At 38.9% G+C, this 22,249-nt stretch overlaps 1 protein-coding gene across 5 annotated transcripts in view; it reads left to right on the top strand.

Moving 5' to 3' along the window:
- Positions 1-22,249, top strand: part of gbf1 (golgi brefeldin A resistant guanine nucleotide exchange factor 1) — a 200,391-nt gene that overhangs the window by 86,182 nt on the left and 91,960 nt on the right. For all 5 annotated transcript variants that reach the window (XM_078530924.1, XM_078530928.1, XM_078530927.1 and 2 more), the window contains exon 4: positions 693-824. In XM_078530924.1, the coding sequence (XP_078387050.1) occupies positions 693-824 (132 nt within the window). The remainder of the gene's footprint in view (positions 1-692; positions 825-22,249) is intronic.

Below are 22,249 nucleotides of genomic sequence, written 5' to 3'. Positions count from 1 at the left end.
CCCTAATATGTCATGTGACTCAGTGCTGACCTTTGTTTTATGATGCCTGAATACAACTTGTTGATGTTGCTGACCTGAATGTATAAATCAATTCACATTCAATTGCAGTACTGAGGGAGTGCTGAAGGTGCTGCCCTTCAAATAAACCACTAAATGAAGGCCCTTTCTGCCCCTTCTGGTGGTTCAGATTGACATCAAAGATCCAATAATGCAATTTGAAGAACAAGGCATATTTCCAGTGTCCCTGCTGGCACTTACTCTCGATCAACATTGAAAACAGTTTAAATGGTCGTCCATTGCATTGCTGTTTGTGGCATCTTGTTGGGTGCAGTGTGATTGCTGTATATGCCTACATAATAACCACTGGTTTCCTGTGAATCCCTTTGAGATATTTCTAAGATGGGATAAGTGCTATAAATAAATTATATGTGTTGTGCATGTCACATTATGAAAAAAGGAAGTTTCATCAGAAGGGAAGAATAAGGTAAATGTCATGGAATACATACATAAGGCCTGATACTGAGTACTCAGTCCTAAAGTATAATTATAGAGCAACTGAATGAGTAAGGTACATTTCCAACAGTACATTTAGGCAAATTTTCATTCTAGTATATAGGTACTTCCATTAGGTGCAGTCTTCGATTTGATGATATATGGTTTAATATTAAACTTGATTTCCTTTTTTCTTGCAGACCTCTCAGAAATAGAACCAAATGTTTTCCTTCGACCTTTCCTGGAGGTGATCAGATCAGAAGATACAACTGGACCTATCACAGGGTTGGCACTGACATCCGTTAACAAGTTTTTGTCATATGGATTGATCGGTAAGTATGTTTTCTTAATCATAGAATGCTCTGCTGCTGAATTAAGGTTTGAGCAGAAGATGGTCCTTCAGTTCTTCAACGAATCATCCCATCTTGGGCTTTTGAGGATAATAGCAAAAATATCTCTTAATTTGTGTTTTAAAGATAAGCTCCATGGCCTGGTTGGATTCCTTCTGCCAAAGCAGCATTTATTTCTTGCCACCTCTTGAAAAACACCTCCCAAATTTAAAGATGAGAGTTTGCAGGATTTTTATTTATTCTTCATGGAATGTTGCTATTGTGAAGCTAATCAGTTTCCAGATCATTGTTTGGGAAATTTTCACAGATGCTTTTTCCTTTTAATAGCAATGAATAATTCTCCCATTGCTAGCGACATAAATTCAGATGCAGGGATCCTTTCACTGCAAGCAAAAGAAATATGCTCAAGCCTTGCAACTTTTTTGATTTACCCAGAAACATGGAGAGCCTGTAGTTCCCTGTTGCATTCTCCATGGCATTGCCTTCGCCAATTAGTCAACTTGCCAACCAATCAGCACCCCTTTTCTCCTGTCATATAAATTGTTGAGATCATTTGAAATTTGGCATTCTTGCGTTTTGTCCTGATGAGTGCAAGATGAAAAGCTTTGGAAGCGGGCCCTTCTTTTCAACAATAATTCTGTACAGTTAAGTCCCACCTTTTGCAACTTCCTTGTTTACGCTTTCACTTACTCACGCTTTGTACACCGCACCACCCATCGCGTGAGCAATGTTTGCTTATCCGCATTTGAAATGTCTGAATCTCTGCACTGATTCTTTTGACGGGCACACCCTTTGAGCATAGCTCGAGTGTAGGATCGGTTAATTTACTATGAGAGAGTAGAAATAGACTGGATATCAGGTGATTTGTCTTTTCTCAGAGTAGTGAGACTCTGGAATACAATACAGGCTGGTAAGGTAGGTGCTGACCCACTGAATACTATCAGAGGGAATTGGATTAGTTCCTGCCGAGGACAGAAATCACATAAAACAGAAGTAAGTGTCTTTATAAATCTTTGTAATCCTTGGTTCATGTGACCACCTTGGCTGGTTTCAATGACCTGAGTTGGGGGATCGGAGTTGAATTTTCCAGGATATGTTTTACCCCTTGTTGGCCCTTGCTATTTCTCTTTTTCATTGACCATGATTTTTAAATGGGTTGTGAATAAAACTGCCAATGCTGGAAATCAGAAACAAAAAGCAAAAATGTGGAATGCCTGTATGCCAGCAGGTCTAACAGTTCCAGTGAAGAGAAACACAGCATTTTGTAGAGTACTGTAACTGCCTATAACAATGCTGCCCCCGCATTGCTGGAGCTTATTCAATTGAGTACCATTCAAAAGCATGTTCCTCCTTCGTGATTTCGCCATTTGCAAGGTTTTGTGGGAACATAACCCCTGCGAACGGCAGGACTTTACTTCCTTTTTAAATTCAGAACTGTATACTTATCTCTGGATAAAATGGTCTATGCAGTTGATGAACATTAGAATAGCCGAATATGACTCAGTCTCTGTTGTCCTTCCCACTTATGCAGAAATTTCTCTACTCCTGTTCCTAATTTGCTGATGGCACAACTAAGAGAGCAAGTTGCAGGTGTAAAGCCATGGCACTTCCTTATTTCATTTCGACCTAGTTCGAATTACTCCCACTTTCAGCTGAATGGCCTGAACTTCATGCTTCTCCATAGTCAATAACTGCTGGTCCACATTGTTTCACTAGGTGATTGTTTAAAATGCACATGATCGCCAGAAAAAATACATTGGATATGCTTACTATTACTTGAGATAATTTCCCAGTTTTTATTTGGAAAGAAGTTTTGCTTTTGTTCTGTGTGTAGCTTTTCAACTATCTGATTTATAGTTATGCAGTTCTGAAATAGGACATTAGTGCTTTGACATAGGGCACAGAGGTTTCCTCAGCATTTTATGTAGCTTGATGTTATTGCTGGCAGCTTAGACACTGGGTCAAATGGAAAATGAACTACTTACACTACTATTAAATATTCACTTTTGTACCTTCCACTTTTTGGAGGAGAAGATGGGGAGGATAGTAGGAAACTTCCACATTCAAGGCATTGAATGATGCACTTTTCTTCAAACTAAATGTTTTAGTGTGGATTTTAATTGTCAAAAAATATTTTCAGTAAATTTGCACAAGGCTATTTCAATTTACAATGACATTTACTTGTCTGTGTGTGTTTTTCTTCTCATCACATTTGAAGCACTCTCACAACCCCCAGATGGGGATCAGCTGATTTGCTTTGGTTTCAGTGGAAGAAGTTTGGATTTTTTTGAACCTGCAATATAAAAAGTGTTTTTCTAAAAGACATGTTGTGAGAAACCAGATATTATAAGGCTGCATATAGAATCAAAGCACCATACATGGATCCAGATAGCGAATTTTGGAGGGAGAAGGAAAAACCTAATTTGTTCACTCAGGAAACCAATTAAGTGATGAAGAAAGACTTGATTGGACTGCTTAGGTGATTGTACAGAGCAGTTGAATATTTAAAAATTTCCTGAAGAACTGCTGCTCTGGAAGTCAACACTCTGATTTACTGTTTTGACTTGCTGTGTGTGGCAACTGTAGAGAGGTAGGACAGGACAATACTGTTTTTGAACATGAAAAAAATTGAAGAGCAGAAAAAGACCAACTGGCCCATCCAGTCTGTCCCAGACTTTGGTGTAACTAATGCATACTTTGACCCTCCACCCCACCAATTCCCAAACAACCAGCCACATGATTTTTAAGGCAGGAAAAAAATTGAGAGAAGTGCACCTAGTTGCCTTTTAAATGTTTCCCGTGGATTTGGGCTGCACGAGCTATCAATTTATTCCATCGATGACTGAAAAGAAATCCCACCTTGTGTGCTTACATAACCCTGATCCTTCCTCAGCCACGTAACATAATTAGCTTGGCCACGTGGACTGAATCTAATCCTTTCATTAGTTTACAGAGACAAAGAATTCACAAAAAAGTTAAACATGTTGTGATGTCTTTGGAATGGGTCAAAATGAAAACCGTGATCTGAATTGGATCAAATGTATGGTTTTCTTAAAATTAATTTCAATTGGCCTAATTTGAAGTTATAAAACTTCCCTTCTGTACTTGTTTCTTGTAATGACCTGCTTTTTGCAGAAAACAAATATCAATTACCATCATATAAAGGCCAAAGTTGTTTTCAAACAGCAAGTTTTCAAACATAAACTTTCATCTTCCTGTAAAGCTGAATTATCACTGGTTGAAAAGTGCATTCTCTTTTAGACACATTTTATTTTGTACTTTTGCTTGGCGATGGTTTACAGTGTTTTGTAAATATTACTTTTTACACAGATCTGGGAAATTTTAAGGGGCATTCTGAAATCAAATGTTTTTTTTTTGAGTTTCCATGGAAAACTCCAGCATGTTCCTTTAATACCAGGAGAAGTACACAAGGGCAAAAAGGTTTTACATTTGTTTGAACTCTCTCTTCCAGTTTAAATTTTAAATACACAGTGGAATCTCCATGCTGTGGAGTGAAGAGGCTGGCCAAAAACAAAATATGTGGAGACTTAAAATTATTTGGAATTTTTCCTTCCCTTTTTCTCCAGTTAGCTGCTGTTCCTCCTTGTCTGACACAACTGATATTCGACTGATGTGATGGCCCAGCTCTCCCACGATAAGTGGGGCAATAGATCTCATTACTGTCCAGCTCTGACCTGCTGCTGTATTTAACGCCTAATCAGCATACAAGCAAATGCAGAACAGTAATTGCTCTCTGTACCTTCTGCATTTGTTTGTGTGGATTTAGTGGGGCCCCAGTGGCATTGGGATCTTGGTACTGCTCACTCTTTTGCTGGACTAATTTTAAATCATGAAGAACCAATAAGTGGATCTATTAAATTATTTTGATGTTTCAAAGAAAAAAATCAGCAATATTTTATGGAGGAGGCTAGGACTTGGTCAAATGTTTTTGTTCTGTTAAGGCATAGAATATGTCAGGGCACCATTTTGCGTGTGTGGGTGTAATCAGCATTTGCACATCTCCCATGGCATTGCTTAAGTTAAAAGCTGAATGGCAAGCTGTTTTGTAATGGAAGGAGCATAATTTGTTACTCTGTTGCCTTGCTGTGTTTAAACTGGCTTTTCCCTTTAAAGACTAATTGTTGTAAATGAAGAAATCCTGGAATCAGTCAAAGTTTAATGGTCTTTTAGGAACTGAATTTTCAGATTGGGATGTGTATTAATTTCCAAGCAGCAAGCACAACAAACTGACTGTATTGTGTCTTCATTAATATGCTCTCCCAAAGCGTGTGCTCCTCAAAATTCACTGTTATCTCTCAGGGCCATGTTGGTGTTGTAAATGTTGCTGAGAAGTGTCTCTTCTTCAGCTAAAGCATTCATTTTAATTTTACATGCAGTGGTTACTATATTACTTTAGTGATACTGTTTCAGCATAATATGATTCTGAATATCTCCTTCAGATTGAGCCACTGGGGACTCGTTTGTTGAAGGATAATGTACTGTACAGTGCTGCCAGCCATCACTAATCCCCGTTGAGGAATGTTGAGTTATGAAGCCCAATTCCATCATTTTTTGTGTGTATAATAGTTTGTTTTGTCTTTAATCTATCTCTTTTTAATCAGTGTAGATTTTTTTTAAAATTAGAAGTTCAAATTAAGGACATTAACTAAAAATGGGCTTCATTTACATTATTTGTAATAATTTCAATCTTGGGTACAGATCTTGGATTCACACTAGGGTAAAATCTATAGTTACTGAAAGATTGGAATACTTTGCTTGAATTTCTCCATTTTCTATTCAAAAATGGCATAATAACATAAATAAAATGTTTGTTTCAATGAGGCCTTCTTCCTGAGGTGGTCCTCGTGCATCTGGTAATATGAAAGTAGTATGTTGGAATAATTTGAAAGATTTGTTGGAGGGAGGGCTAAGGCTTTGGTCAACAAACTTGATTAAATAATTATTGCAACCAAGAAGTGGAAAAGAAGTAATGTTCAGGATAAAAAAAGGATATGAATATAGAAGGTTCAGATAAAAAGGTGTTGAAAAGTAAGTGGAAACATTCTGATGCCAAACCAAGGAGTATTGAAAATAAACTATTAGATGAGAGGCATGTGCAACTTGTGAAACCTATGCTTTTGGCAGAAATGTTCCTCCGAGCAGATGATGGGTAAGAGGTAAGGCTCTAAAGTGTAGAATAAGAAAATATCTTTCTAGTAAGAAAATGAAAAAACTGAACATTTTCTCAGATGATGGAAAGGAAATATATTCTTGAGAAAAATGTAGCTAATCCATCTCAAGGTTCTACCTATTCAACTATTGCTTTAAAATTGTGTGAATACGATTTTCTCAGTGTGTGGTTGTAGCTTTTGTCCACGCCAATGATAAGAACAAATGGTTCACTGAAATCAAATAAAATTTTCTTAGACTTAAAGCTTGAGGTTTACTTTATAGTTTCGAAAACTAAGGATGCTTTTACGCTATTTCTGGGCCTCAGGATTCTGAATGGTTGTCCATTTGCAGATTATATAAACTGGATAATTGGGAATCGGGTTTCTACAGTTAGTTGGAGCTATTGTACGATGATACTGATTAGAGAAGCACAAAACTAAACCATTGGATGAGAGGCATATGCAGCTTGTGAAACCTATGTTTGTGAAACCTGTATCACTTGTGTAGCGAATGCCCCTGTCATTGAACCAAAGGAAGTGTCTCAGTTCCTAGCACTGTAATAACTTGTGACCTTGTTCAGTGCCTTGGTTCAGTGGGTAACCCTGTCAGAAGGTTGTGGTTTCTAGATTCACTGCAGAAACTTTAGCATATAATCTAGACTCACACTTTAGTGCAACATTGAGGTGGTGCTCCATTGTTGGTGCTGTTGTCTTTTGGATGATATCTTAAATCAAAGCCCTGTTTCCTGTTTGATGTGGATGTAAAAGATTGAATTACATTTTTCAAAGAAGAGTTCTGATGTCTGGCCAAATCCCTTATTCAAAATCACTGGGAAAAAAAAAATCACTTGGTAATTTATTTCATGACTCTGTGGACCTTGTGCACAAATTTGCTGCTTAGTTTGCCTGATTTACAACAGTGACCACATTTTAAAAGTATTCATTGACAGTAAAGTTCTCTGGGGTGCCTTGACGTGTGAAAGGTGCTTTATAAAATGTAAAATTATTTCCTCCCTTGTTCAGTGGCAAGAGTAAGATTTCTATAAATCTATTGCCATTGAAGTTTCCAGTGAAGTGAGAGTGCTTAGAGTAATGCTCAACTCACTTTTCATATGTTGTCCATTTCTTGGCTCAGCATTTGATTGGTTCTGTTCATCACGTTTTGCATCAGTATGCATTCTTTTACTCCGCTTTGTTGCAATAGCTTTATTTAGCTGAAGACAATACTGATTTCTTTTTTACAACTTAGCATTGTAGAACGATGCACCACAGAAGGAGACCATTCAACTCATCGTGCTTGTGTCAGTTATATAATAGAGCTATCAAATTAGTCCCACTCCCCTGCTCTTTCTCCCATGGTCCTGCATTTTTTCTTTTTGAGTGTTTATCCAATTCTCTTTTCAATGTTACTGTTGAATCCATTTTTACCACCCTTTTAGGCCCTATATTCCAGATAGCAACAACTCACTGTTTATTTTTTTCTTTCCTCATCTCACCTCTGGTTCTTTTGCCAGTCGCCTTAAATCTGTGCCCTCTGGGTATTGACCCTCCTGCCATTGGTACCAATTTTTCCTTATTAATCAAAATAATTCAAAATAACCTCTCTACCAAACTTTCTCTTAACCTTTTCTGTTCTAAGGAGAACAACCTCAGTTGCCCAAAACATTTTAAGCTTAGGAGTCCCGCTGCCATTTTTGTATTGCACTGATGTAATTCTCATTATATTTCAAAGCTGAATAAGGAACAATACTGAACTATCACCTGTTGGTATGTTTTTATGCCGTTTTTGAAAGATGTTCAACCGTTGCTTTAAAAGTTTACAACCCAACCTATTTCTCTGATCTCATGTGAGTCAGAAAAGTTTTTTATTTACTGTTGAGGGTTCAACCCCCTTTGTTGTTTGGAATTTGAATAGTGCTTGCCCTGGGAAAGGAGACGATCTTTTATGCAGCAGAGTGAGGTTAGATCAGCTGGCTGCCCAGGGCACGAATGTCTTAAAGAAGCTGTTCAGTATGATTATTCTTGTGGGATGACAGCTGTTCCTATTTGGTCTTTGGATTTAGGTAATCTGCTGTTCTTCCGAGTTTCATAACTTCAACATGCAACAGGATATTATTTGTCATCCACTGCGGGAAATCCCAAAGGGGTCACTTTTTTAAAAAGTTCACTCTTTTAGTAGTCATGTGATAGTGGCCTTGGTAGTGATTAAATAGTCTAGGTCGACCAGCCAGCAGAGGTGAAGTTCACTCTCTTTGGATTCCAAGGAAGATTTACATGGTATTCGTAGAGTGTGGCTTTTTGGAGAATAATATAGGGTAAAAGACTGACATAATAGATACTCAAAGTGGATTGTTTTCTTGCAAGGGGATGTTCCAGTTTACAGGCCCTGTGTTTTTCATTCATACCAAAGCATCTTCACATGTGTCAAGAAAATACTAATTGTGATGATGCTCTGGACTTTCTGTTCCAAGAACAGTCAGTTCTTGCACACTGGCCCTCAGATCTTCAAACTGATTACATTTCTCTTGAAAGGATCAGTCTAGAATAGCCAGTTCTTTAGCAGCCAGTGGTAGAAGTGTTATTGGCAGCTAGGAAAGTTTCTACTCAGAAAACTTGCCAAACTACATGGAAGCATCTTGCTATTGATGTCACGAATGTGACTTCGATTCATATGATGTGCTTGTTGACATTTAACTGTCAGTAGCTATTGGAGGACTTTTCCTGAGTTTGCTCAGAATACAAATAAGTGGTGGTTTGTTTCATCCTGTCACTTGCCTGTTGCGTTGCTGGAGCGTCATTCCATTGAATCCCCAAATATGAGAGATTCATCAGCTGAACTTTATTTGCACTGTAACATGGAAGAGGACACGTGCTTTGACTGAGCATTACTGTCTTACCTTGGCAGCTCAAGAAATTGGTCCTTGGAAACCTGGAATATTTTGCTATACTCCTGTATATGTAGAGGTTCAACAAATTATCTCTACATATTATGATTAATCGAGTGAAGTTCTCTGTCTACACAAAAATCTCCCTACCTGCCTCACTTTTTTAACCTTTCATGGATTTGAGTTTCAAGAAAATGTTTGTTGTTTAGTATTTTTTGAATTTTGTTGCTGCCTCCTCTTGGGTGAAGTTCAGTATGAGATGGTGAGAATATGCAGACAATATTTTTGTGCAGTGTAGAAGGGGAAAGCAAGTTGATCGCAAATGTAGAAGATTTTAAAAAAGTATTCCCAAATGATTTGTCTCCTGACGAATAGCTTACATTCATCCAATTGTACATGGAAGTAGCACTTCAATCAGAGAATGAGAAAGATGATAATTAAAGGTAAGTCACCTAACATTTCTTATTGTTTTTTTATTCTTAAACATATCATCCATTTTTAAGCTTTTTATTTCTTTTCGCATTCCCTTAATTGTCCCTTCTATGCTTTTTCCCTCTCTGAATTTCATTCCTTGCTCTTTTTGTGCTTAGTGCGACACCCTTGATTAGTCTGAGAACTACAACAATTGCTGTTGCTACTCTGACTTCCCAGTAACATCACTGTTCAGACATACAAACTGTAAACCCATATGTTTGCCATTGTAATACTGTATTAATGCAGCTTAACTTTTTTTTACCATTTTGCAAAATGAATGCTTAATTTTGACAATTGAGCATTTGTTGAATAAAGCAGGCACTGTTTCTTGCACAATGAACCTAAAGTCTGTCCCCTCTTGGTTCCACACAGGCATGCATAGCTTCAAGCCAGAATGTCTGACCTCATAAATTTCAATTAAAGTCTCGATGGATATGTGGCTAAACAACCAGATTTGACTGAAAATATGAAAAAAGGTGTCTGTGGACACATTTCTTAAAACCATTGGCTTCCTAACATTTATTCAGCACATCAATCATTTTACTTGGGGCAGTATTTTTGTGTATTCCGCAGGGCATCGGTATTTGAAGCTGCACATGCTTAGCATAAGGTTTGATATTCTTTACAACATTACATACTTGGCATAAACTTTAATGCAATTTGACAAAGCCTTTACAAAGCAGTTTATCATTTCAGATATATTTATTTTTTAATTGAAGAATATTCTCATCTAACATGAAAGATTTCAAAAGGTTTCCCTCGTTTCTTCATGTAAAACTAACTTGCCTTCAGATGAAGACATAATAAAAGTAACTCAGTCTTAAATCAGTTTTCCTCCAGGGAAAACCAAGACCAAAGATTAAACAAAACATTCTGATGGTCAGGGAATTTTGTCATATCCAAACATACAGGTCCTTTTTATCAATTGTAATTGGCAACCTTCTGTTTCGTGAGATGATGGTTTGCATGTGGTGGCCAATTCTGTGTTCAGGAGCTCCACTCTGGCATGGTAGTCTCTGCTGTAGAGGGAGACAGTGGGCTGAGAAGCTACAGGATTTGCTGGCATCTGTTTTCTCTGTGCCCTTTTCTCGGCTAGCTGAAATTTCCGTTTCTGCTTGCCTTTCCAAAGCCCCTCCAAACAGCTAGAGGCCTTTATACCAACAGGATGTTGAATGTCAGAATTTAGTCCAAATACTCAACATAGGCAGATTTTGTTGTTGGTTGGAATGATGAGATAGAGAGTTGAGGTATTGTATTTTTAAAGCCATATTTTATTATAAGTTTTAATTTTGTAGTTGAAAAAAATATCCAAACAGCAACCTAATGTTTTACCCTTGCTTGTATGTAGTGCCACCTATAGGCTAACTGAAATAATTTCTGACAGTGTATTTTGGCACCTTATCTGAAGTTAGAGAAAAATTTAAGGTCAATTACGTTTTCCCTATAAATAGTTTTCACATATTCACTAACTTTTTTTGGACACTTCATAACATTTTGGAAAATCATTGCCCAGTCGCTGAAATTGTCTTTTTTTTTACCACCAATATTTCATGAGATTTTTGTTAAATTTAAAATACTTTTAGTTAACTTTTCATTGATTGTGATACTTTGTCTATGAAAATTCTCGCTGAAAATGTACTGACTCACTTAAGAGAGAGTAATGCAGACCAAAGTTGTTTTCCAGCCACATTTTGCTGCCGTAACTGGCTTTGAACAAGTTCTAAGTATCTGGGTTTACAGAGAACAAGAAACGCACATGGAAAGATTAATATGGACAGACAATGTCAGTATACTATTGGTTTATATAATTCATTTAACATATAAGTGCCTCTTGTTAAATACAAATGTGCCTTTAAAATACTTGTCAAAAAAGAAAATGTAGGAATTCAATACGGGTTTGAAATGAAGTTTGAAAGCAACAGGGAACAAAGGAAATCAGATGATAGGGCCAAGTTGTTCTTAGGTTAGGATTGAAGTGCAGTCAATCTTTCAAACCCCTGTTTCTGCAAAAATGTTTAGTGTTCACCTGACTTCATTTACTTCTATGGCTTTCTCTTGTGATTTTCTTTTCCCTATATGATTCGAACCCTTATATGTATTAATTCTCCCTTGATTCCTTGTTTGGCTGTAGTTAGTATGTGTTTCCTATATTTGAAATCCTTTGTCATGGATTAGCAACATGATTACAAAATTGGCTGAGTGACAGGAAACAGAGTAGCGGTTCCCAGTTGTTTTTCAGATTGGAGGATGATTTATAGTGCAGTTCCCCAGGGGCTGGTGTTAGGACCTCTGATCTTCCTGTTATGTATTAATGACCTAGACCTTGGTGTACAGGACACGATTTCAAAATTAGCAGATGATACAAGACTTGAAAGTGTTGTGAATTGTGAGAAGGATAGTGTAGAACTTCAAAAGGATAGGTTGACGGAATGGGTGGACAAGGGCAGATGAAATTATACTGTAGAAAAGTGTAAATCGATTCATTTAGTAGGAAGAAGGTGGAGAGATAATATAAAATGAAGGCTACAATTCTAAAGGGGATGTGGGAGAAGAGGGACTTGGGTATATATGCACAGGTTGCGTGTGTGGTTAATAAAGCATATGGCATCCTGGGCTTTATCGATAGGGGCATAGTACTCAAAAGCAAGGAAATTATGTTAAACCTGGGTAAAATACTTGTTTGGTCTCAGCTGGAGTATTGCATTCATTTCTGGGTGCCACACTTCAGGAAGGATGTGAAGGCATTAGAGAGAGTGCAGAAAAGATTCACGAGAATGGTTTCAAGGAGGAGGACTTCAGTTACATAGTTTGGAGGCGTTGGATTTGTTCTCAGAGAAGAGAAGATTATGGGGAGATTTGACAGAGATATTCAAAATCACGAGGGGTCTGGACGGAGTAGATAGGGAGAAACTTGTTCCCATTGGTGAAATGATCGAGAACCAGAGGTATGTATTTAGGTAATTGGCAAAAGAAGCAATGACAGCACGAGGAAAACTTTGTCATGCAGTGAGTGGTTAGGATCTGCAATGTACTGCCTGGGAGTGAGATGGAGATAGGTTCAATTGAGGCATTCAAGAGGGAATTGAATTATTCTCTGAAAAGGAAGAATGTGCAGAGCTACAGGGAGAAGGAGGGGGAGTGGCACTAGCACTCCTTCAAAGAGCCAGCACAGACATGGTGGAGTTGAATGACTGCCTTCTGTGCTGTAACCATTCTATGATTCTATGGGAAGAATTTTCCTGTTGGCGAGCAGGGCCGGGGCCTGCTTGCCGATGTGTAAAATGACACGCGGTGACATTGGACGGGTGTCCCAACCTCACTGCACGTCATTTAGATTGTCAGTTCGGCAGGTGCACAGTCACATCGGTTGCGTGCCCGCCGAACTATCAAAGGCCTATTAAGGCCATTAACAAAGTAATTAAAGTTGTTAAGAATGCTGCCCGTCCAATCTTATGGTTGACAGGCAGGCAAAGAGCCCAGGCGGCCTTCGCATTTTTCATGAAACCTCATCCACGGGTGGGATGAGGTTTCATGAAAAACACGAAGGCCACCTGGGCTCTTTGCCTGCCTGTCAACCATAAGATTGGACGGGCAGCATTCTTATTTATTTATTATTTAAATAAAATTTTTTATAAAAATTAATGGACCTGAGCCAGCTCATGTGACAGTTTCACATGCGGGGACATGTCCTTAAAATCTTTTTTCACCTTTATTAAATATTCCAGAACTTAAACTGATCTCCCTGAGGCACCTCCATGCCTCAAGGAGATTTCTGCGCTCTATTGCGTGCATGTGCGAAAGAGTGCAGACCCCCAACTTGGGGAATGCCCTCTGCCTGCACAGGGAGTGCACAATGCCTCTGGGTGTGCATCACGCTATGTGGGCCTTAATTGGCCTGCTCACATAAAATGGTGGTGTGCACCTGATTGGGGGCGCCGGTCGGGATCGTGCTCCCTCCCACCCGCCCCCGCACAACCCCCCACAATGGGGGAAAATTCAGCCCTATTATTCATTGTACAATTATAAAAAAAAGAAATGATCAGTCAACTTTATTCATGTCCTATGACTTTGGAATTTTATTCACCCACCTTGATACCTAAGATCAAGCCCAAGCCCATTTTCCTAAATCTTTTTAAATTACCAAGATCTGCTATTATGAAAAGTGTAAACAATTATATCTTTCCCATAAAGTTCATCTGGCTGAATTACCATCTGGTACCATATAAAACAACAAAAACTTCTCTGTCTCGCAAGCCTGCAGTGAGGAGATCTTAACCAGATATATTGTTCAACACCACTCCATCCTTGTTGGCCCCATGTCCCAACATACTCTGTTCAAATCCTTGACCTCCTTTATAAATTTCTCCCTGGCTTGCCTTCATCTGCACCCCCCTGCAGCACTTTGTTGAACATGCACTTTAAGATATGTTGATTGTGCACCCTGTGCAAACTCAGTAATCCTGTTTTTGTCGCGATTCCTCTATCCACCTTAAATATTTCCCCAATTTCTCTCCTGTAGCTCAGTCTTGTTTTCTATTGCATTAAGTGCCCTGGGGTGTTGAATTATGTTAGAAGTGCCTCTACAAGTACACGATGTTATTATACAACTGAAGATATGAAACAATAGAGATATAAGATTTTGAAATGTGAGGCATTTACAGTGTAGCCCTTGAATGGGACTTAAAAGGTGAGCACTTCAACAGTGTGTTAAAATGAAGCAGTGTGTACTTGGACTGAAGTAACATTATAAAGAGAAATTTTCATTGTCCCGACCCAAGCCTTTTTAATTTTTTTCTAACGTGTTTTGCCTGAGAAGTTTGTATTTGAAAAAGAATGAAATGATCTGAAATATAAAAATTGAGGAATAAAAAGTAAGATATTTGACTAAAAATTGTTCTCTAAAGTTCTGTGGACTATTGTGCAATGGCTTCTATACTCACTTACACAGCAACAGTGACTTTCCTTCAAGTGTATTTGATTGTATATGGAGCATTTTTGGAAAATATTGACGCATGTGGTAAGATGCTGTATAAATATACACCTTCTTGATCTTTTCTCAATCCCTTTTCCTCTTGTCTATATTTTTATGAAATAAAAAAGTGTTTTAGCAACAGTATAATCAAAATTTTGAAATTGTAAACCAATGTTTAACTTTAGTCACTACATTTATGCTTGGATTCAATTAGCATTCCATTAAATAGGTTTCTCTTCCATCTTAAAGAACTGATGGACTTTATCGTTAAAATCTGTCACTTTACAAGCAATACTGGTTTGATTGCTTACTAAAAGATTAAATGAACTTGCATTTTACTGTTACAAAACCGGAACAGTGGTAACACCAAGCAAGTCCTGCAGCATCTGTGGAGAGAACAGAGGAATTGATGTTTCTGGGTTTGTTTCAGATTTCCAGCATCTCCAGTTTTTATGCTTATTATTGGCATTTTGCTATGTTTGTTCCTTGCTGTGGAATATGAGAATCCTTTAATATGCTGACATTATTTGTTCAACAATAAACCTGATGATTTGAGTTTAAAAAAAAAATTGGCAGAAACTAATTTGTTGATGCAGCCATATAGCCCTTTGTACTGAACTCTTCCTCTGCAACCCAGTCTCCCTCTTGTATTCCCCCTCGCCTCCACAGCAACCTCCCCTTACCCCCATGACTTGCTTTGACTGTTTCTTTTTCCCTCATTCCCCTCCCTTTCTCATCCTTCTCTGCCTCAATTGGTCACCTCAGTGTATCCTTTTTGAATTTAGAGGAAGTGAGGTAGCTCTAAGTTGGATTGATGTATTTCATTCACCCCCTACTTGGAAATGAACCAGAAACTGCATTTGTGGACAACAAAATAGTGAATGAATGAACTGCTGGACCTCACAGATTTTGCTTTTCATGAGTGATGGCATGACAGCAGTTAATTATAGTTTATGATCAGCATGGTGAAAACAGACACTTTGGAGCAAGTGGGACTAGTTTGTTTCTGAAACAGCACCTGTAATGTCAAGTTTTACTGATTAGCTTTCTTTCACTTCATTCAGCAATGGCTTTTGTGTAGTTCCAGACACAAATAAAAAAGGAATTACTTCCAGAGATCAAGTGTCTCTACATGCCTATGTTGTAAAACCTTTAAATTCTTTAGTGCTTTTTGTAAAATTAACTTTTGATATTGTCTTTGTTCAATTTGGTTAAATGTGACAGGGATTCAAACACAACACAGGCAAAAGATTACTGTAGCTTTTTTTTAGTGTTAGATATCAACAGTAACACAAAATGATATTGTAACAGAGCTTTTTTTGTGATATTGTATGATTCTGATTCTGTTTGCTGTCTTTCACATACAGCTGTCAGCTAATCTTATAGTAGACATTTGCCAATGTTCATTTTGAGTGAACTCCTAGGGATCTTGCACCCCCTGTAAAGTTCATCCAGAACTCTGCCCATACACCCAAACTCCCACCAAGTCTCGTTCACCCATCAACCCCTATGCTCTTTGGCTTCCTGTCTGGCATGCCCGTTCTAGTTTTCAAATCCTTCCATGGCCTCAGCCCACCCTATTTCTGTAACCTCCCACAACCCTCTGGGACCTCTGTCCCCTTATACCAGGTCTCTTGCACAACCCTGATTTTCATTGCTCCACTATTGATGGCCATACTTCAGCCGTGTAGGTCCGAAATCCTGGAATTCCTGCCCTAAACCCCTCCATTTCTGTACCTTCCCCCACTTTTTCTTTTAAGACGCTTCTCAAAACCTACCTTTGTGACTAAGCTGATATCTCCTATGTGGCTCAAAGTAAAATTTTGTTTGTTAACACTCTTGTGAAGCACCTTGGATGTTTTACTGTGAAACGTGCAAGTTGCTGCTGTTGTAGGGAAGCACTTAATTAAAGCTTGGTGACAACACTGGCTCTGTTCTTTTTTTCTCTCTGCTGCATCTGCTTCGTGCCTCCCTCCATCAACAGCACTGAGATTAGCAGCTCAGGAGCACAGTTGAAAAATTATGATGCATTTATAAAGCACCATGTCTCGTTAGGCAAATATATAAGTGCTCTGGACTGTGAATATTTTTTTTCTTGGAGTGTATTGACAATATTGTAATCCAAGATGGCCATGCTGCACCAGCATCAAACAGTCTGTAGTGTGATGAGTAACCTACTCCTTTGTTTTTGGTTGAAGCAGGATGCCAGAAGTGCTATATGCTTTTCAAATAGTGCCATGGGATCTTTAACATTAATCAGAACCACTAGACAGATGACTGGGCCTTGGTTTAATCTTCCACCCAAAGGCAGAATACACTTTGTGGTATTGGAGTGGGGAGTTGGTGCCCCATCATGTAGTCTAGTTGGGTTTTATTTGTGACTTGAAGTTCGTTTTTAATACATTTGTAGAATTTCCATTTTCTTTCAATGATTTAACAGCAATTCCTTTAAGTGTACCTTACATCCTACAATCTGATAGCCACACACTTTCAAAAAACTCTACCAAGCAGTCTTGGAATTTACTGATATATCCCCAAAGTTTTTGCAAATTTATTTACATTGCACAAATAATTTCTGTCTGTACACTCTTTGGGTACATGATACAAAGAAAGTGACCACACAAATCTGTTGCATTGAAAGATGGCCTAGTTAATGTAGAAGTTTGGTAATATTAGACAGAGAACTTTATAAATGTTGATGAACTTGTCAGTATATTAGTCAGACCCAAGTAAATACCAGTGTGCACTTATAGAAGTGATATTTGCTGAGCAGAAAGCTGCAGTATGCTTTTGGCCATTTGGTTTGTAAAGGTTTAGAATCAGTAGTGGAATCGATTTTTGTGTTGTAAAATATGTAATCAAAGTAGTTTGGTTAAGTGATGAATCAGGTTATAGGATTTAGGCAGGGTAAACACACACTGCTGAGAGAGCTGGGTAGTTAATTAGCTAACCGGTTGAATCTGGTTTCTCTAGCTGCAGTTGAGTTTACTATAAATTTAGGGTTCTTTAGTGTAGCTAAAGCAAACAAATGCAGTTTTGGAACTGAGTACATGCGTGGGAGTTTGGTGAGTCAGGGAAGGAAGTGTTCCTTTCCTTTTACTATTTTTTTTACCTATTTCACCCAGTAGGAATTGATTCTTACTCTACTGCAGGGAAAGGAGCTAGTTGTTTGGTGAGTATTGGTAAGTGGGTTAAGATTCCAGTCCTGAGGTTTCAAATAGGATATGAACTTATGGTATAGTTAATAAGATATATTAAAAAAGGAAAATAAGTGTATAATAAAATTAATTAAAACATTTTAAGGATGACAGGACAGGTGATGTGTCAAGGCTGCAGCATGTGGGAGGAGGAAGGATCCAGTTGTTGTTGTCTATGTAGGTATCATTGACATAGGTAGAACAAGGAAAGAGGTTCTGCATAGAGTATGAGGAGCTAGGCACTATATTAAAAAGCATAATGTCAAAGGTAATAATCTCTGGATTATTATCTGAGTCACGTGCAAATCGGCATAGGGTGCATAAAATTAGAGATGAATGCATAGAAACATAGAAAATAGGAGCAGGAGTGGGTCATTTGGCCCTTTGAGCCTACTTTGCTGTTTAGTATGATCATGGCTGATCATCTTATCTCAATGCCATACTCTTGCCCCCCCACCGTAGAAAAATCTACTTATTTCTTTCTTAAATATATTCAGTGACTTGGCCTCCACAGCCCTTTGTGGAAGAGAATTCCACAGGTTCACCACCCTCTGAGTGAAGAAGTTTCTTCTCATCTCAGTCCTAAATGGCCTACCCTGTATCCTGAGATTGTGACCCCTTGTCCTAGACCCCCAGCCAGGGGAAATATCGTCCCTGCGTCCAGTCTGCCCAGCTCTGTCAGAATTTTATATGTTTCAATGAGATCCCCTCTCATTCTTCTAAACTCCAGTGAATATAAGCCTAGTCAACCCAATCTCTTCTCATATGACAATCCTGCCATCCCAGGAACCAGTCTGGAGAAGATTGGCTGCACTTCTTTTATGGCAAATGTACCCTTTCTTGGGTAAGGAGACCAAAACTGCACACAATACTCCAGGTGTGGTCTCACCAAGGCCCTGTTCAGCTGCAGTAAGACATCCTTGCTCCTGTACTCAAATTCCTCTTACAATGAAGGCCAACATACCATTTGCCGCCTTAACTGTTTGCTGCACTTGCACGCTTGCTTTCAGTGATTGATGTACAAGGACACCCAGGCCCCTTTGTACATCAGCATTTCCCAATCTGTCACTATTTAAATAATACTCTGCCATTCTGTTTTTCCTACCAAAGTGGATAACTTCACACTTAATGACGTTATATTGCATCTGCCATATATTTGCCCATTCACTCAACTTGTCTAAATTGCCTTGAAGCCCCTTTACATCCTCCTCACCACTCACATTCCCACCTAGTTTTGTGTCGTGAGCAAACTTGGAAATATTACATTTGGTTCCCTCATCTAAATCATGGATGTATATTGTGAATAGCTGGGGACCAAGCCCCACTAGTCACTGCCTGCCACTCCAATAAAGACCCATTTATTCCTACTCTGTTTCCTGTCTGTGAACCAATTCTCAATCCATGCCAATATATTACCCCCAATCCCATGTGTTTTAATTTTGCACATCAACCTCTTATGTGGGACTTTACCAAAAGCTTTCTGAAAATCCAAATACACCACATCTACTGGTTCTCCCATGTTTATTCTACTAGTTATGTCCTTAAAAACCTCCAGTATCTTTGTCAAACATGATTTCCCTTTCATAAATCCATGTTGACTTTGTTGATATTTTATAAGTGTCCTGTTATCACATTCTTCATAATAGACTCTAGCATTTTCCCTCTACAGATGTTAGGCTAACCAGTCTGTAATTTGCTGTTTTCTCCCTCCCTCCTTTTTTAAATAGTGGGGTTACATTTGCTACCCTCCTATCTGCTGACCCTGTTCCAGAATCTACAGAATTTTGGAAGATGACAATCAACGCACCCACTATTTCCATGGCCACTGCCTTTAGTGCCCTGGGATGTAGATTATTCGGCCCTGGGGACTTATTGGCTTCCAGTCCCATTAATTTCTCCAGCACTATATTTTACAAATACTAATTTCCTTCAATTTCTCCTTGGTTCCTTAGCATTTCTGGGAAGTGATTTGTGTCGTCTTCCGTGAAGATGGAACTAAAGTAGACTGTAAGGAACCTACATTTGTCTTCACTAATCCTTTTTTTTTTTACATACTTAATAGAAGCTATTACAGTCAGTTTTTATGTTCCTTGCACATTTACTCTCGATCTATTTTGCCCCTCTTAATCAATCTCTTGGTCTTCCTTTGCTGAATTCTATACTGCACCCAGTCTTCAGGCTTGCTGCTTTATCTAGCAACCTTATATGACTCCTCTTTGGATCTAATACTATCCTTAATTTCTTTTTTTAGCCATGGTTGAGCCGCTTTTCCTGTTGTGTTTTTGCTCCAGAAGGAAATGTATAACTGTTGCAATGCATACATTTGTTCCTTAAATATTAGCCATTGCCTGTCCACCATTGCCTGTTAATGAAGTTCCCCAATCTATCGTAGCCAAATCATGCCTCATATTTTCGTAGTTTCCTTTGTTTAGATTTAGTGACTACTTCACTTTCCATCCCAATGAAGAATTCTATCATATTATGGTCACTGTTCCCTAAAGGACCCCACACAACAAGATGATTAATTAACCCCTTCTCATTGCACAATACCAAATCTAGGATAGTCTTTTCCCTAGTTGGTTCCTCAACTTACTGGTCTAAAAAACAATCTCATACTGACACCAGGAATTCAGCTGCTACAGTATTATTGCTAATTTGGTTTGCCCAATCTATATGTAGATTAAAGTCACCCATGATTACAGTAGCACCCTTGTTACATCCATCTTTAATTTCCTCTTTCATACCATCCCCTACCATACCAGTACTCTTTGGAGGCCTATAGACAACTCCCAGCAATGTTTTCCATCCCTTATTGCTTCTTAGCTCCTCCAAGGCTGATTCCACATCCATAATTTCTGAGCCAATATCCTTTCTCACTATTGCACAGATTTCATCCTTAACTAACAACACTACTCCACCTGTTTTCCCTTTTTGCCTACCCTTCCTAAATATCGAATACCGTTGGATATTCAGTTCCCAATCTTGGTCACCCTGCAGCCATGTCTCTGTAATCACAATCATAGCATATCCGTTTACATCTTTTTCTCTTTTAATTCATCTACTTCATTGTGAATGCTCCATGCATTCAGACACAGTGCCTTTAGACTTGTCTTTTTAACATTTTACACTTTTTTTTGTACTGTGGCAATATTTGTTGCTAGCCCTAGGAAGGCCAGGAAGCTACAAAAAGGCGGAGGGGTGGCTCTGCTAATTCATTATGGTATTAGCACAATAGAGAGGGATGACCGAAGTTCAGGAAGCCAGGATATAGAAATGGTTTTGATAGAAATGAGAAATAATAAAAACAAGAAGTCACTTGTGGGAGCAGTGTACAGGTTAAAGATGGATGTAACAAGGGTGCTACTGTAATCATGGGTGACTTTAATTTACATATAGATTGGGCAAACCAAATTAGCAATAATACTGTAGCAGATGAATTCCTGGTGTCAGTATGAGATTTTTTTTTAGACCAGTAAGTTGAGGAACCAACTAGGGAAAAGACTATCCTAGACTTGGTATTGTGCAATGAGAAGGGGTTAATTAATCATCTTGTTGTGTGGGGTCCTTTAGGGAACAGTAAACATACAGCAGGACAGGGTATAAAGGAACAAATAACGGGAGCTTGTCAGAAAGGTACGGCAATAATCATGGTGGGTTTTAACTTGCATAAAGACTGGGAAAATCCAGTGGGCAAAGGTAGTGTTACAGACAGGAGAGTCTAATTTAAACAGTCCTAATTTCTCCTTTCACCAACTTTCTGTTTACAGATGGGTATTTTTGATTTCTCATTTCCTCCGATATAAGTGGTGACGTGCTTTCCCCAACCCTTCAGTTTGGGGTGATCCAATCCTCTATTAATAACCCCACAGCAAACCCGAGATAAGGTAAAATAAGAGAGTTGGTTTATTTTCTCTCTCACACAAAACACGTGGTTTTGCGGCGCCCGCCCTGTTGCAATCATACAATAAAAGGGGGATAAGGGTAAAAAAGGGGTACAGGGCAAGACCACAATAAAAATAAGAGTTATGGTTTCATGTGAGTCCGGAGTCTAGAAGCAAAAGTCAAGTGGCGTATTCCTTCAGAGGTTAGCAGGCTGAAGCTGTTGCAGTGTGATTCAACTTTCCAGAAGAGAGGGCTTCCACGATAGAAGAAGGCATGTAGAGATGAATGAGTTTTATAGGCACTGATACAGGAGTTCCAGTATTCCAGTAGTACAGTGAAGATGAGGGTGAGGCAGTTTACCTGGACAGAGCTCTTTCTCCTGCTACCTGTTAACTGGTAAACATGGTGGACTACCTGGGTTCAGTTCCAAATGGCAATATTACAGGTTCTAGCACCTTGGGGGAGGTCATGTGACATACCTGACACTCTTCTCCTCGGTGTTGGACAAAGGATGTATTTTCCGAGGCCTGGAGTCTTGGTTGACAGGAAGATGGCCTTCTGGCAGGGGCCTCTCCCGCATCCATATCAGATGTGGCTACAGGGCTGTAGCCTTTTTTCTGGGGGGTGGGGGGGTGGGGGGGGATGTGTGTGTATGAATATTTTAAAAGGGGTGGTTAACTCTGTCCTGCCCTTTTGCAATTCTGCATGATGGTGGGTGAGCATGGTGTCCAATCTAGTTGGGGTCCCTCTGCTAGTCATTTGCATGATGGGTTCAGTCTTTTGGGGCACTACTGCCCTCTGGGGAATAGTCAGGTCTTGCTTACCT

Source organism: Cetorhinus maximus, chromosome 27, assembly GCF_964194155.1.
Source record: "Cetorhinus maximus chromosome 27, sCetMax3.hap1.1, whole genome shotgun sequence".
Lineage (NCBI taxonomy): Eukaryota > Metazoa > Chordata > Chondrichthyes > Lamniformes > Cetorhinidae > Cetorhinus > Cetorhinus maximus.
The sequence above is the reverse complement of the archived record's forward strand: the minus strand, read 5'-3'. Positions and strand labels throughout refer to the sequence as shown.